Source organism: Nannospalax galili, unplaced genomic scaffold (assembly GCF_000622305.1).
Source record: "Nannospalax galili isolate Female #2095 unplaced genomic scaffold, S.galili_v1.0 scaffold752, whole genome shotgun sequence".
Lineage (NCBI taxonomy): Eukaryota > Metazoa > Chordata > Mammalia > Rodentia > Spalacidae > Nannospalax > Nannospalax galili.
This window is the reverse complement of record NW_008333404.1, coordinates 435,600-452,217: the sequence shown is the minus strand read 5'-3', so window position 1 is coordinate 452,217 and position 16,618 is coordinate 435,600. Positions and strand designations below refer to the sequence as shown.

The window sequence follows — 16,618 nt, the reverse complement described above, 5'->3', positions numbered from 1 at the left end:
CATTAAGAGGCAAAATACTGTTATGGAGTTCAAAATGATGGGAAAAGACCACTCAGACTCAAAAAAGTTCCAATCAGCCAGATTTAGCTGGCCAGGACAGCACCCTCTGAGCCAATTTAGAGAATGCCATACTAACTGGGAGGGGACAAGAGCTTTTAAAGGTGATGTCCAAAAGGTAAAGTCCTTGGTACAAGATTTACTCAAAGACAAGAGTCACATGTTTGTTCCTGTAGGTGGGCAAGCAGTTACTGAAGCCAGATAAACCTCAGCTGGAGACTCCCAGGATTACATGGGTGTGTTCCTCAGCTCTTCCTGGAACTTCTGGCCCCAGGCCAGGGTAGGGTCTGGGAGTCTGGGACAGTTCACCAAGATGTCTTAACACAAAATGGAGGCGCTCAGGCTATTACAATACAACTCCATCAGCTACAATAATGGCTGGCATAATTAGATACATCCATGGGTGCAACAGTGGCATGAATATTATAGAGTTAACCAGAGTCTATCTCTCTCTCTCTCTCTCTCTCTCTCTCTCTCTCTCTCTCTCTCTCTCCTTCCCTCCTTCCCTCTCTCCCCTCTCCCTCTTCTTTCTGGTCTCCCTGTAGCCCCAGCTGCTCTGGAACTTGGTATGTAGATCAGGGTGGCCACACAGAGATCCACCTGCCTCTACCTCCTCGTACTGGAATTAAAGGCATGCACTACCATGCCCAGCATCAACTGCTTTCTGATGGAATTTGAAGCCCACTCTGCAGGAGGCCTGGTATTGTAAATATGGCCAAGAGCCCACAGCTGGGGAGTTCACAGGCCCCTAAGGAGAACTTACTACTATCATTTTGCTAAATGGACATCAAACTGCCTTCTAAATTCATCTCTATACCCATAGATTAGCGAAGCTCTCACACCAGCTCTCAGACCACAACAAATAAGTTTCTTTGTGCAGCGGATGACGGTGAACAAAGAAACTCACGACTGGTCAAAGTATAGAGAATGAGTGACTGTGGAGTGCTCAGCCACAAATGGGACAACTCTATCACACTCCCTTTCTGCAAGGCTCAGGGATCACTACAAAAGGGGCAGAAAGACTGTAAAAGCCAGAGGTTGGGGAGGACTGGAGCAAAACTATCTTCTGGACATCACAGGGCCACTGCACTCATCTGGACATCACAGGACCACTGCACTCATCTGGACACCACAGGACCACTGCACTCATCTGGACATCACAGGACCACTGCACTCATCTGGACACCACAGGACCACTGCACTCATCTGGACATCACAGGGCCTCTGCACTCATCTGGACATCACAGGACCACTGCACTCATCTGGACATCACAGGACCACTGCACTCATCTGGACATCACAGGACCACTGCACTCATCTGGACATCACAGGACCACTGCACTCATGAACTCACAGTAACTGTGGTTTCCTGCACCCAATTAAGCCAATCAACATTCTAACATGGAGGAGGGAGAGGCTCATGAGTCCCTATCACTAGCTGAGGAATTACTGATAGCTGATGGCTTCTGTGGGGGAGGGAGTGTTAGTTTTCTTTAAGGGTGTAGCCCTTAGTAGGTTGACTCTGTTCCAGTGGATGGCTCCATACCCATGAGTATATGGGCAGCACAAACTGGACTTAGTGGATTATAAGAAAAAAAAAAAAATAGAGACCATGAGGTTGGGAGGAATGGGGGTAGATCTGGAAGAGTTAGGGAAGAGTGGGGAGTGAATATGATCAAAACACAGTATGGGCGTGTATGAATTCTCAAAGAACTAATAAAATAGTAAAAAAGAAGCAAAATATGGAGGGTTGGAGAGATGGCTTAGCAGGTAAAGGTGCTTGCTGCCAAGTCTAAGGACTTGAGTTCAATCCCTGGAATCTACATGGTGGGAGGAGAGAGCCAAACCGTGCAAGTTGTCCTCTGATTTCCATAGGTGCACTGTGGCATATATATATCCCGCCCCATGTTTAAAAAAAAGAAGCAAAATGTTTTCTAGCACATTCACCTCCCAATTTATTTTCAGTCCTGTTTGAGGCTCCTATGGATTGAATTGTAAGCTCCTCCCGTAACTCACAGCTTATCTTATTTGTAAACATGGTTAATCCAGTTAAAGTTAGGTCATTTAGATGGGCTCTACTAATATGACTAGTATCCTCATAAACAAAGGAAAGAAATTAGGGGCTGGAGAGATGGTTCAAAGTTATGATCACATACTGTGCAGTCCTGAGGACTGGAGTTCAGATCCCAGCACTTATGTAACAAACCCAAAATCCTACAAAACCTCTAACTCCAGCTCCTCTTCAGGCCTTCATGCACATACATGTGAACACACAGATACACACAGAGACACACAAATAAAATAAATAAATCTTTACCAAGGGGAATTTGGACACAGAAACAGCAAAGAGAATACTGTGAAGATACAATGGGAGAATCCTGCTGCATTTACAAACCAAGGAATGCCTGAGGTTTCCTTGGGAGAAGCCAGGAGAGATGTATGAAAGAGTTCTTGTCTAGAAGCTTAGAAGGAACAAGGCTTTGTTAACACTTTAGCTTTAGATTTCTGGCCTCCAGGACTGTGAAACTAAGTTTTTGTTGGTTTAAGTCATCTAGTTTGTTGTACTTTATTACATAGCTAGGAAATAAACAGTCTCCTTCCAGTAATGACAAACTATCCTGTTTTAAGACACAATAGCAAAGGCCAAGTTAAAAATGATATAGTGGATTAATCTCTAGGACCCCAGACAACAGATCTTCAGTATCCATTCCCATATGAATGAATGTGGTTCCTACTATGACAAGAAAGATTTGTTTGTTCAGATACAACAAATCTAGGTTTGTAACACACAGTGGAGTGCTTATGCACATGTGCACTCCACCTACACAACCCCACATATTTATTCCTGCATTTGGCTTTCTCAAATTTCCAGGTTTGCAGTAAAGGTTTCAATATAATCTTTTTTCTCCAGTCTGCAGTGGGATAGATGTTGAGTTGATGTAACTTTAAGGAGTCTGTTCCAATTTCAGAGCCACACATTTGCTGACAGTCTCCCAGGGAGTGTTTCTTGCTAAAAGTTTGGAAGTTGTGTATTTCAAAGGCTGTTCTGATGGTCAGTGTAAGCAGGTCAGTGTAACCCTGGGGGTTGAGCAGCTGTGACAGCAGGAGTGGAGGCAGGTGCTGCTTCTGGAGGACGGAGAGCCTCATGCAGAACAGTGGAGTCACCAGAAGCTCTTTTATGTCAAACGTTTATCAGGATCCAGCTTTATAAATAAGGCTAAACCGATAAAACAATAGATTATATTAAAAGTTAAGTGGTTTAAATCTGATGAGACTACCATAAATAGACACAGAAAGGAAATTCCTGGACCTCCAGTCACACGTCTCAGATATTACAACCTAACTTCCCTGCCCCTACTAGGTCCCCTACTGCTTGGCTATTTCATGATTTATCATGATTTCCATTAAGAGACACTCAGGGAATTGAGACGTAAATTCACAACAGAGAGAACTGATATGGGAGATTTAGTGAATGTCATAGTTTTAAATGTCAACCTGACAGGGTCTACAGTCACCTGAGAAGGGAGTCTCAATTAAGGGATTTCCCAGATCAGCTTGGCCTGTGGGCCACCTATGTGGGTGGTTGTCTTTTTTAAAAAGCAGTTTTTGATTTTATTATGCATATGAGTAAATTGCCTGCATGTGTCTAAGTGCGCCCGTGTTGTGCAATGCCCAAGGAAGTCAGAAGAGGGCTGGAGTTCCAGATCCCTTGGAACTGGAGTAACAGACGGTTGTTAGCTGCAATGTGGGTGCTGGGAATAGAACCTGGGTCCTATGCAAGAGCAGCCAGTGCTCTTAACCGCTGAGCCATCTCTCTAGGCAATGTGGGAGGTTGTCAGCCCACTGTGGGTGGCACTGTTCCCTGGGTAGGTCGGCCTGGGCTATGTAAGAGGCTAAGTGTAAACTGGGGAGCAGCGTTCCTCTGTGGTTTGTTTCAGTTTCCTGGTTGAGTTCCTGCCCCAGTTTCCCTCAGTGATAAGGAGGTATACTTCCAGGAAGTGACCTAGAAGTGCAAACTGAAATAAACTCTCTCCTCCCTAAGTTGCTTTTGGTCAGAGTGCTTTATCACAGCAACAGATGCAAACTAGAATACTGAGACAAGAATTACAAGCTCACAGCCTGGAATGGGCTCAAATTCTTCACAATATCCCTCCTGCTCCTTTTGTCCGTCATTCTTGCAAACAGCTGATACTTAGGGGGAAAATGAATTGCTTAAACAGGATATTAAAAGCATTAATCAGCTGGATGTGGTGGCACATGCCTGTAGTCCCAGCACTCGGGAGGCAGAGGCAGGCGGATCTCTGTGAGTTTATCACAGTGAAAGATTTATCGTCCTCTTTTTTTTTTTTTTTTTTTTTTTTTTTTTAAAAAAAAAAAAAAAAAAAAAAAAAAAAAAAAAAAAAAGCATTAATCATAAAGGGGAAAATCTAATAATGTAATTACATTACCATCACAAACCTCTGTTCATAAAGAGACACCTTAAGGCCAGAAAAAAAAAAAGTACACACTGAAAGATGTGCCACTCTTACACATCCAATAAAAATGTTAGTCTAGGGCTGGAGAGATGGCTCAGTGGTTAAGAGCACTTGATGCTCAATCATGAGGACCAGAGTTCAAACCCTAGCACCCACATTAGGTAGCTCACAAATGCCTATAATTCCAGCAGACACCCTCCTCACTCCATCCAGGCTCTGACACTGCTGGGCCACTGTAGCTATCCCCCTGGGGAGACCCTCCCCTTATCCCTGGGCTTGCCACACCTAAATGCACATAATCCATGGCTCTTAGAATGAATTAAGGATGGGAGAAAGGGAGGGCAAGGCGCAAGTACAAGGGAAGAAGGAAGGAAGTACAAGGGAAGAGGAGGTAAAGGGGAAGGAACTGGAAGAACCGCTTTACTTTTTTCTACACAGTGACACATACTTTATTTCTGTCCTGCACTTTGTAGTTTTCATCCAATATATGTTAATGAAACTGTTTCACTTCGAAGAGCTTCCTCATTTTTTCCTGCGGCACCACAATGTTTCACAGTATTTCTTATGGTACACAAACAAATGAGAGATGAACTGTAGTTCTTTAACCAGTTTGCCACTGGGATACGTGTGTATCTATGTTTTCTGTTTTTGCTGTTGCATGTAATGCTGGAATGCACACATACGGGAACTACAGAGCAACCCAACACATTGTTTATATTTTTATATAATGCTTTGCTCCTATATTATCTGTGGGATAAAGTTTTGGAGGTGGCTCAAAGGGTATAATTTGTAATTTTTTTTTTTTTTTTTTTTAGACAGGGGCTCACTATGTAGCCCTGGCTGGCCTGGAATTCACTATGTAGAACAGGCTGGCCTGAAACACACCTAGATATCCACCTGCCTCTGTCTCTGAGTGCAAGGATTAAAGACATGACCACCATACTCAGCTAATTTATAATTTTGATAGATACTGGCAAATAGGACTTTCCTAGCAATGTATAAGAATACCTTTAACCATAGGGGTGGGGGTGTAGCTCAGTGGAGAGTCCTTGCCTAGCATGTGTAAAGCCTTGGAGTTTGATTTAAGCACTGAAATAAACTGCCGTCAGTCCCCCAAAACCAAAACACCCACCCAAAAACCAACTGAGCGGGGTGTAGCAGGGTGGTACAAGTCTGTAACTTTAGTACTCAGGAGGAAGCAAGAGGATCAGGAGTTCAAGGGCATCCTTTCTATACAGCAAGTTCAAGGCCAGCCCAGGGTACATGAATCTGTGTCTCAAACAAACAAACAAACAAACAACAAAAAACCCTCAAACTCAAGAAAAAAGCCAAAAACTTTTAGTTTTTTTGGTGCATGTTTCTGTGAAACAAAATCGACAACAAAGCAAACAAAACCGTAACCCAACTTCACACAAGGGATAGTGGCAGCTTCTTACCTGCTGCCTCTGCGTGCAAAGTCTTCTCATCATTACTCTGAACAGTACAGGAAACAAAATGTTTCCTTCCTTCAATTTTGTGAAGTTGGCTATTTAGCACAACAACAGAACAAAGGGGGATAGGTCTGCAGAAGGAAGGAAAAAGAAAAACAATTTTTATTAAACATATGTAATATTGAATGATGACCCAGTGCACAATAGGGTGGAAATTCACGATACCAATGCTGACTATCTTAGAACATTCCTTAAGGGCTCTTCCTTAGGCATATGGTCCCAGACTACCCTTCTGGGTTGTGGTTCAAAGAGATCAAAGGGATTCTCTGTTGTGGCAGTCTATCCCATTTGGAGATCCAGAGCCAAGTCTGATGAGAGTTGAAAGAAGTGGCAACAGGGCGAAGGGATGTCCTTGTCAGCTTCACTATTATCAATCTCTTGGGCTGGTGACTTGGCTTAGTCAGTAAAGGCTCTTACCCATGACCTGAGATCAATCCCCGGAACCTACTTGGTAGAAGAGGAGAACCAACTCCTGCAAGTTGTCCTCTGACCTCCCCATGTACACTGTGGCACAAGTGGGGCCCCACCCTGTAATACATAAATAAATAAATTTCGAATATAATTCCCTTAGAGTACTTGTCTGGCAACTGCCTTATTATTTTAAGTCAGTGCTGTCAGTGGAACTCTCTGTGATGAGTTCCATATAAAGGTCCCATATCTGAGTTGTTCAATATGGTAGTGATTTGGTTACTGAGCACTTGAAATGTTGCTATGGTAAACGAGAAGTTGAATCTTACAATTTATTTAATCTTAAATTTAAATAGTTACATGTGCCTAATTGGTTTATCATTTGGGGGGAATCCTGGAGATAGAGTACTACAACGAAGAAGGCCCTCCTCCTCCTTCTTCCTGTTATTACTATTGAGACAGGGTCTCACTACTGGCTGGCTTTGAACTCCTGTGTAAGCCAGGCTAGCCTTGAACTCACAGAAATTCGTCTGCCTCTGCTTCCAGAGTGCTTGGATCAAAGGCATGCATGGCACCCAGTAAAAGGCCTTTTCTTTTTCTTTTTAAATTTTATTTATTATTTTTATTTTATGTGTATGCATGTATCGCCTGCATGTAGGTAAGTGCACCTGTGTCGTGCAATGCCTGTGGAGGTCAGAAGAGGCTGTCGGATCCCCTGGGACTGGAGTTACAGACAGTTGTTAGCTGCCATGTGGGTGCTGGGATTTGAACCCGGGTCTTCTGCAAGAACAGTGTTCTTAACCACTGAGCCATCTCTCCAGACCCAAAAGGCCTTTCTTTAAAGGTGAAGTTTCTGTTGGCAGAAGCATTAGGTTAGAGGGAGGAAAGGTGTTCTGGGCTCCTACGGTACCACCTTATGGACACAGGAACTTGTCTCCTGCCCAGTTCTGCCTTCTCTTTGAACTGTGGAATGTTCATTTGTCCTCTAAGTTTTTTCTTATACTTCCCATCTTTTTTCTCTCTGTACTGGATTAGGAGTAATTCATCCTCTTTCTCCCTTTCCCTAGATCTTAAAATAATTTCAAGGCACTATTTAATATATGAAATTGATAGCTCTGTACATTAGTACTCGCAACACTGCTCTGGGAAAAGAGATGAGGATACTTTTCTCTGAGGGCTGGAGAGGATAGTAACTTGCCAGCTATGCCAATCTGAAAGCACAGGTCGATTCAAATCCATGTTAGTCTTACTGAAAGTTCTGTTTCTCTTTTGCATTTAAGCTTCTTGTATCTGTCAATCACTTAGCTGAGGCGGACACGTCAGTAAAATTGTGGATATGTTTCATTATCACACTGAAACAATGGAGCTGGTGACTAACGTTGAGGCCACTAGTCAGCACTGGGTGTAAAGACCTGCTGAATGGATTTGAATAAATCTTGGTGAAGGAGGGAACATCTTGTAGGGAGAAGTGATTTGAGGTTTCACTTGGATGCAAAATTACAAAAACATAAGAACTATAAAATGTCAAAGTGAATTTTTAGTGAAAAACGTAGAATAGGATTTAATTATGCATTTTAGAGGAATAAGCTTCCAAATGTGAAACCAACGGCCACACAACTGTTGAAGTGATTTGAACTTCTAAAGACAGAAATAGAACAGAAAGCAAGAAAACAAACCCCACAGACCCAGCGGTCACTCCTCTCTTCCTATGCTCTCAGAAGGCACTGGCAAAGCTTTATTTATGTAAACTGCAGTTGGATTAACATCTAGATTTCCAAGCACAATTCACATCTCCATGCAGCAGTGAACATTCTATACAGACTGTCCACAAGGCGGGGTAGTAACAACAGGAAACCGAAAAAGCTCAGCCACAGTTCTGAATTTAAGCAGACTCAGAGAAAAGGTCATGCGTTTCCTGGGCAGTGTCGCCAGGGCCACTTCTTCAGGCCCCCATTTCTGTTCATTTTCATTTCAACAGCTCTTTTGTTTTTTAAACAATTAAACTTTCATCTCTAAAACTTCCATTAGCTTCCATAGCAAATCTAGTAATTTCTAGTTTCTTTTTGCTTTGTTTTTGTGGCTTTTCTTTCATTTTTAACCATTTCACACTTTGTTTTTCAACAGTATTTGTTTATTTGTGTATTTGATTATCATGTAATATCTAAAACCTCTGAGGAGCTACATCTGATTTTTGCTGATACTCTTTAAAATTTTTTCATGTTATTTTTATGTATGAACATGTATTTGTGAGTGTATGTCACGTGTGGGGTACCTACATAAGGGCTCTTAACCACTGGGCCATCTCTGGCCCCTGATAGCCACTCTTGGAAGTTTATTTAGTTATATATTTGGTGAAGGATCTACTCATTTTGAAGGAGAAAATGTCCTTCAGCATTTCTTATCTGCCACACAGCATCAAAAGCCCACTGGAAAGCTTCTTGCCTGACAGGTCATGAAGGGGCTACAGGCTCACTCAGACACTGACCTTGCAGCAGGGATACACCACCACTTTTGAGCTGTTTTGTCTCCCAAAGTACTAGAGATAAGGAAATAATTCAAGTAGATTTCAGGCTGGAAATTGAGATGGTTAAAGCAAAGTTTTGTTTCTTAGAAGTAAAAAGGTTATCTTCAATGAAAACAACCTAGGTTGTTACCACTAGCATTATCACTTGTTCAGATTACATTATTATCACTATTATGAGTTTAGATAACCTTATATAAAAGGATAGAGACTGATAAATATTAAATTCTTTTTTTTTTTTTTTTTTTTGGTCTTTTTGAGACAGGGTCTCCTGTAGCCCCAGCTGTCTTGGAACTCACTATGTAGACCAGGCTGGCCTTGAACTCACAGAGGTCCACCTGCCTCTGCCTCCCAAGTGCTGGGATTAAAGATGTGTGCCACCATGCCTGGTATAAATATTAAATTCTAAACTATTTCAATGCTTTATTCTGGAATTTAATCATCACTTGACTGGAGAGAATAGAGGCTGTGCATTGTGGTGAGAGTACTGGACTTGGGATCAAGATGTGAGGTTTTTTTGTGTGCTGGGGATTAAACCCAAGGCTGAGTGCTCTCTCATGAGCTACATCCCCAGCCCAAGATGTGAGTTCTAATCCTACTTGTACTGTTTTCCACCTACGTGATTTTAGTTAAAACTTGTTTTTATAAAATTGCAGGAAGACTACAGACTATGCAGAGTCTGCATGAAGCATGTTTTCAAGATATAAGCCTTTCCTTTTTTTTGAGACAAAGTCTCGATATAGTCCAGGCTACCCTGGAACTTGCCATACAGCCAGGCTGGCATCAGATTCCAAATCCTTCTGTCTCAGCTTCTTATAATGTTGAAAATATAGGTATACACCACCATACCCTGTTTACAAATACTGTTTGAGCTAAACTGTATACCAAATACTTTATTTCAGCTTGTTTTGCAATGAACCTTTTATCCTCAATTTTTTTTTGAGGGAAGATGTACTTCATTCTTCAACTTTATTTGAATATGGAAAAATATTTTTAAAAATGTAGACATGAAAAATATTAAAAACTTAATATATTCTCTCCCATCTTAGTGCTAGGGCTCAAACCCAGTCCTCTGTGCATGCTAGGCATGTGTGCTACCATTAAGCTATATCCCAGGCCTTGGTTTTTTTGAAACAGGTCTTGCTATGTAGCTCAGGTTGTCCTTGAACTTGCTACATACTCCAGGCTGGCATTCAACTTGTCATCTTCCTGCCTCAGCCTCACAAGTGCTGGAAGTACAGGCATGTGCCATCATACTCAGCTAACAACTCAATATATCCTTTATCATGGTAACACTGAAAGCCCTAGGTAGAGCAATTGGGGGAAAAAAAGAAACAAAAATTATAGAAATTGGAAAGAAAGAAGAAAAATCATGTTAGCAGGAAATAGGTCCTCAGACGTAGAAAATTCTAAAGATTTTACATAAAAAGTATTAGAATAAATGGATTCAGTGGAGATGGAGATGGCTCAGCAGTCAAGAGCACTGGTCGGTCTTGCAGAGACCCAAGTTTGGTTCCCAATACCTGAAAGGTGGCTAACAACCACCCATAACTCCAGTTCCAGGGGATGAGAAACTCTCTTCTGGCCTCTATGGGCCATGTGGTGCACTCACATGCAGGCAAAACACATCATATACATAAAAAAATACATAAAATAAATTAAAAAGTGAATTTGGTAAAGTGGCAGGATAAGAAATTAATATCTGAAAATTGATTTTATTTCCATACATCAAAATGTATTATTTGGAAAGGAACTTTAGAAAGCAATCCAATTCATAACAACATCAAAGAGAATAAAATCCCTAGGAAAACTTAAATGAAAAGCTGGAAAGCTATATACTAAAAACTATAACATTGATGAAAAAATTAGACACAATTAGATCCTATGTTTGTGGAATGGAATATTTATATTATTAAAATGTTGATATGCTCAAAGATTTAATCTATGGATAAATTACAACCCTTATAAAAATTTCAGGGGCTGTAGAGATGGCCCAGTGGTTAAGAACACTTGTTGGTCTTACAGAGGATCCAGGTTTGGTTCTCAGCACCTATGTCAGGGAGCTCATACTGCTTTAACTTCAGTTTCAGGGGGTCTGATTGTTCTCTTCTAGCCTCCATGCTCACCAGGCATGCACGTGGTGCCAATAGATACATGCAGGCAAAACTCATACACATAAAATAAATAAATAAATAAATAAATAAATAAATAAATAAATAAATATTCCAATGGCCATTTTTTTGTTTGGGGGGGCCTGGAACTCACTATGTAGACCAGGCTGGCCTTGAACTCACAGAGATCTGCCTGCCTCTGCCTTTCAAGTGCTGGGATGAAAGGTGTGCGCCACCACGCCCGGCTCCAATGGCATTCCTCTGGGACTGGAGTTAAGGACAGTTTGTAGCTGCCATGTGGGTGTTGGGAATAGAACCCTGGTCCCCTGCAAGAGCAGTCAGTGCTCTTAACCGCTGAGCCATCTCTCCAGCCCCTCATTTTTTACAGAAATAGAAAGGAAATTCTGTGACTCATAGGGAAACACAGAAGATCTCAAATGGAGCAAACTTGAGAAAAAAGAAAGCTAGAGACATAATAATTCTTCATTTCAGAATATATTACAAAACTATAGTAATTAAAACATGGTACTGGAATAAAGACAGACATAAATGAAGGGAACAGAAACAGAACAAAGAGCTCAGAAACAAATCAATTTATATACAGTCCATGTGTGTCTGCACACACATGTATGTGCGAGCATGTAAAGGATGGAGGTCGATGTCTGGTGTCTTTTTCAATCACTTTCCATTTTACTTTTTGAGACAGGGTCTCTTACTGAACCTACTGCTCACTGACTTGGCTTACCTGGCTGATTAGCAAGCCCCAGATATCGTATCTCCACCTTCCCAGCACTGGAATTCCAGGCATGCACCACACCTAGATTGTTTTAAGTGGGTGCTGGGAATGTGAACTCAGATCCTCATGCTTGTACACCAAGAACTGTACCAAATGAGCAATCTCCCCAATCTCACAGCCAACTGATCTTTGACAAAGGTGTCAAGAATACACAATGGGCAAAATGTAGTCTTTTCAACGAATGGAAAAACTGAGTATTTGTGTGAAAGAGTGCATTATTTTTAATTTTTTTTTTTTTTTGAGACAGGGTCTCGCTGTAGCCCCAGCTGGCCTGAAACTCACCAGGCTGGCCTTGAACTCACAGAGATTCACCTGCTTTTGCCTCCTGAGGGCTGGGATTAAAGGTATGCGCAGCCATGCCTGGCTTATTTTTTTTTATTTTAAAAAGTTCACTTATTTTATAAATAAAAATTCTTTAAAAAGTTCATTTATTTTTATTTTATGTGTATGAATGTTTTGCCTAAATGTATGTAAGCACACCCATTTTTTTTATGCCTGTGGAGGCCAGAGAGAGCATTGGATCCAGGAAAAGTCAGTGCTCTTAACTGCTGAACCATCTCTCTAGCCCCTCCCCACCAATGAATTTAAGCCTACATCTCTGGAATCTTTAGAGGTTTAGAATGCCTTTTCCTAGACTTCTTTTAGATGATAAATTTCAACCCTGCATAAGTAATTTTAATTTGAAGTTACTATTATTGGCAACTTGGGTGGAAGAAGTTAAAATAGCTGAGCTGCAATTTCCTGTTTGTGTTCATTTGGGATAAATATAAGTGGCCCTGTCTACATTTTCACCTAACTGGACCTCAGGGTGAAGAGTCCAGGGTTTGGAAAACTAAAGCCCATTGGTACTATTTTTTGTAAAGAAACTTTCCTTGGAACACAGCTATCCTTATATGTTATTTATAGTCCCTTCAGTGCTATAATGTCAGAGTTGAGTAGATGTGCTGGAGACTATATAGACCCACACAGCATAAAATAGTTACAGAAAAAGTTTGCTAATCCCTGAAATAAACTTTTCTATAAAATGACTCTAGCATAGTATGCCTAAGGATTATCTATAAAGAATAAAGCCATCATCTATGAAACATGGCCTCCAAAAAAAGGTACATAAGTAATGCAACTTTTTGTGGTATATAAAAAGGAAATGTTTTTATAACAAATATTGTATGTTTTATGGTACAACCAACAAAACCTCCTTTGGAGACCTCATAGTCTGAAGCTTTGTTCTTACACTCTGATCTGTTCTACAGCTTTTTGTTCCTTGTTAGAATCCGTACTATTTTGTTTGGTGTAGGGCTACAGCTGAATTAAAGATCATGCTGAGCTTTGTTTTTGTTCGATAAGAAAACATCTTTTATTGAGCTTCTATTCTCTGTGTGAGATTATGAGAAATTTCTATTTTTTTATCATGTAGTGAATATTTTGGCTCCAGCCAGATCATATCGAATATTTTTATAACTTTTAAAAAATATTTTTATTGAATTTTTGTGTATTTCATACATAAAATCATCTTTAGACCCCCTTCTCCCTTCCCCTTTGGCACCTCCCATAGCCCCTCCCCACTGAAATTCATACATTCTGTCATTTGTATTAAGGTCCATTATATAAAGTTAGTGTCCCAAGATGTCCCTTGGTGTAAGTTCATCCGCTGGGGTTTAGTCAGCCTATCTAGAGTCTCTCTCTTCAAAAAGATCTGCTCTTCCTTACCCAGCAGTAATCAGCTGCCAATAATTATTCTACTAAGATTGGGACTTGCTGTTCATTTCCACAGTTCTGTGCTGGGTTTTTGTTTCCTAAGTTTGCATGGGTCTTGTGCATACTGACACCATTGTTGTAGGTTTGTATAAGAAGGGACGCGGGTGCCTGTAGGACCATTTCCGTATGGTCACTCACCTCCTCCCTGGCTCTTACAATCTTTCCACCCCTCTTCCACAATGGTCCCTGAGCCCTGGGTGGGTGGATCTCAATATAGGAGACCTGTCCAAGGACTCACACTCTGCTGAATTATTCTCTGTATTTTGGCCATTTGTGGCCTTTTGAGTCCCTGGCCCTCTGTTGCACAAGGAGCTTCATTGATGAGAATTGAAAGATGCATTAGTGTTCTCTTCATCCCTTGCTCTATGTTCTGTGAGTCTTAGGTATAGAGGCTGCATCCTAAATGTGCCATTTAGCCTTGGCAATTCACAGAGAATCTCTGTGTATGACCAGTGGTGTAACTGTAATAATCTCTGTCTGTTGAAAAAGAAGCTACTTTGATGGGTGGTGACTGGGATACTTGTCTGTAAATTTAAGGATCCATACTTTGTACATAGTAAGAAATTACATTTGCCTAGGGAAATAAGAGCCTTGGGTTTTCTCTAAGATCTATGACCTCCCCTGCTCTGTGTATTTGGCTATGTTTATAGTACCAGACATGAGTGTCCTCCCATTGAATGGGCTTTAAGTCCAATTAGGTAGCTCCTGATTACCCCCAAGATAAAAGTGCCACTATTGCACCAATGTTGTTTGCTGTTCTGGTCACTGATGTGGTTTTTAGGCCTTGAAGCCAGGGTTGTACCATCTGTTGATGTACCAGCTTGCCCTGTGCTCTCCAAAGCTGTGAGAGCTAGCCTTCAGGGAAGGTGGTTTCCAGGTCAGTTCCAGCTCCATTGCTCCAAATCCTGTGTCCAAAGTATGTCCTGTCTTCAGCAATAGGGTCTTACCATCAAGTTCTGGGAGGCAATCAAGGACTGTGGCAATAGCCTGTGTAATTTTAGGAGTCTTTTGGACTACCCTGGCCAACAACTCAAAGAAAGGTTTCTCCTGTTTGTCACTGTTTCATAGCCTTCAGCTATACTCACAGACTCATGTAGAGATATTATACATGTAATTGTTCAGTATGTTTTGGAACAATACAATTCCCCTTTTTATACTAGCTAGGCACTATTTATCTCTCCTCTTTCTCTCCCTGTCTTGTCCTCCCTCCCCACTCTCTCCATTTAAAGTATCCTCATTTTCCCCATTTCTCCCTTGATAATTTTTGTATGTTATGGTCCTACCTCTTTTGAGCTTCTTCTTCCCCTTTATTCCCATAGTTTTGTATAGGCCTCCTTCTCCCCTCTCCCCTTTAAGTACCCCATTTTTACACATTTCTCCCTTATTAATGCCTGTTTCCTACTATTCTTCTCTTGGGTTCCTTCTTTCCCTTTACCTCCCTGGTTTCCTTCCACTTTCCTGGCTCTTGCAGTTACATCAAAATATGCACTCACTTATAAGGATTTGGTGCTAGGATCCACAAATGAGGGAGAACATACTTCTTTTGTTTTTCTGAGTCTGTGTTACTTCACTTAGTATAGCGGTTTCTAGATCCATCCATTTACCTGAAAATTTCATTACTTCATCTTTCTTTACTGCTGAATAGAACTCCATTGTGTAAATATACCACATTTTCATTAACCACTCATCAGTTGAGGGGCAATTAGGTTGCTTCCATCTCTTAGCTATTGTGAAGAGCAACAACAAACATGGTTGCACAAGTGTCTCTACAATAGGATGAGCCCTTTGGGTATATGCCAAGGAGTGGTATAACTGGTTCATAATGTAGGTTCATTTTTAGTTTGTTGAGTGTTCTCCACATGGCTTTCCATAGGGGTTGCAAGAGTTTGCAATCCCACCAGCAGTGAATGAATGTTCCCTTTCTCTACATCCTTGCCAGCATTTGGTATCATTTGTTCTCTTGATCCCAGCCAGTCTGATTGGGGTAAGGTGATACCTTAGGGCGGTTTTAATTTGCATTTCCCTAATTACTAACAATGTTGAACACGTCTTAAGATGTTTCCTAGTCATCTTTATTTCATCCTTTGAGAACTCTGTTTAGATCTTTAGTCTCTCTTTTAATTGGGTTATTTGCTTTCTTGCTTGTTTTTTTGAGTTCTCTATATATTCTGGATGTTAAACCTCTGTCAGATGTGTCACTGGTGAAGATTTTTTTCCCTTTCTGTGGGTTTGCTCTTGACTTTCTATATTGCTTCTTTTGCTGTTCTGAAGCTTTTGTTTAATGAGGTCCCACTTGTTGATTCTTGACCTTAATTCCTGAGACACTGATGTCTGGTTTAGAAATCCTTTCCTACACCTATATCTTGTAGGTTACTGCCAATGTTTTCTTCTAATAGTTTCAGAGTTTCCAGTTTCACATTGAGATCTTTGAGCCATTTGGAGTTGACTTTTGTGCAAGGCGAAAGATAAGGATCTAGTTTCATTCTTCTATAGAAGGAGATCCAGTTTTGCCAGAACCATTTGTTGAAGATGCTGTCTTTCCTCCTTTGTGTGTTCTTGGCACCTTTGTCAAATATCAGGTGGCTGAAATTGCATGTACTCAGATTTGGGTTTTCAATGATGCTCCATTGATCAATGTATCTATTTTTTTGTGCCAGTACCATGCTGTATTTATGACTATGGCTTTGCAGGATACTTGTATAGTAATCCCCCCAGTGTTGCTCTTTGTGCTCAGGGTTGCTTTGGCTATCTGGGATCTTTTGTGCTTCCATATGAATTTAAGGATCTTTTTTTAATTCTGTGATGTATGTCATGGGGATTTTCATTGGGATTCCATTGAATCTATATATTGCTTTTGGCAGGACTGTCAAAAATTTTAACAATATTAATTCTTCCAATCCATGAGCATGGGAGTTCCTTCCATCTCCTGATGTCTTCCTCAATCTCTTTCTTAAAAGATTTTAAATTTTCATTGTAGAGATCTTTGTTGTCTTTATTCCTATTTT

The 16,618-nt window shown here is 40.9% G+C and overlaps 1 protein-coding gene across 1 annotated transcript in view; it reads right to left on the bottom strand.

Annotated features, from left to right (window-relative positions):
* Nucleotides 1-2,354: 2,354 nt before the first annotated feature.
* The window catches only part of Them4 (thioesterase superfamily member 4), a 38,227-nt gene continuing 23,963 nt past the window's right edge, over nt 2,355-16,618 (bottom strand). The window contains exons 5-6 of the mRNA XM_008828190.3: nt 5,969-6,093; nt 2,355-3,274 (exon numbers count right to left, since the gene is read on the bottom strand). Coding sequence (XP_008826412.1) covers nt 3,234-3,274; nt 5,969-6,093 — 166 coding nt within the window. The 3' untranslated portion in view covers nt 2,355-3,233. The remainder of the gene's footprint in view (nt 3,275-5,968; nt 6,094-16,618) is intronic.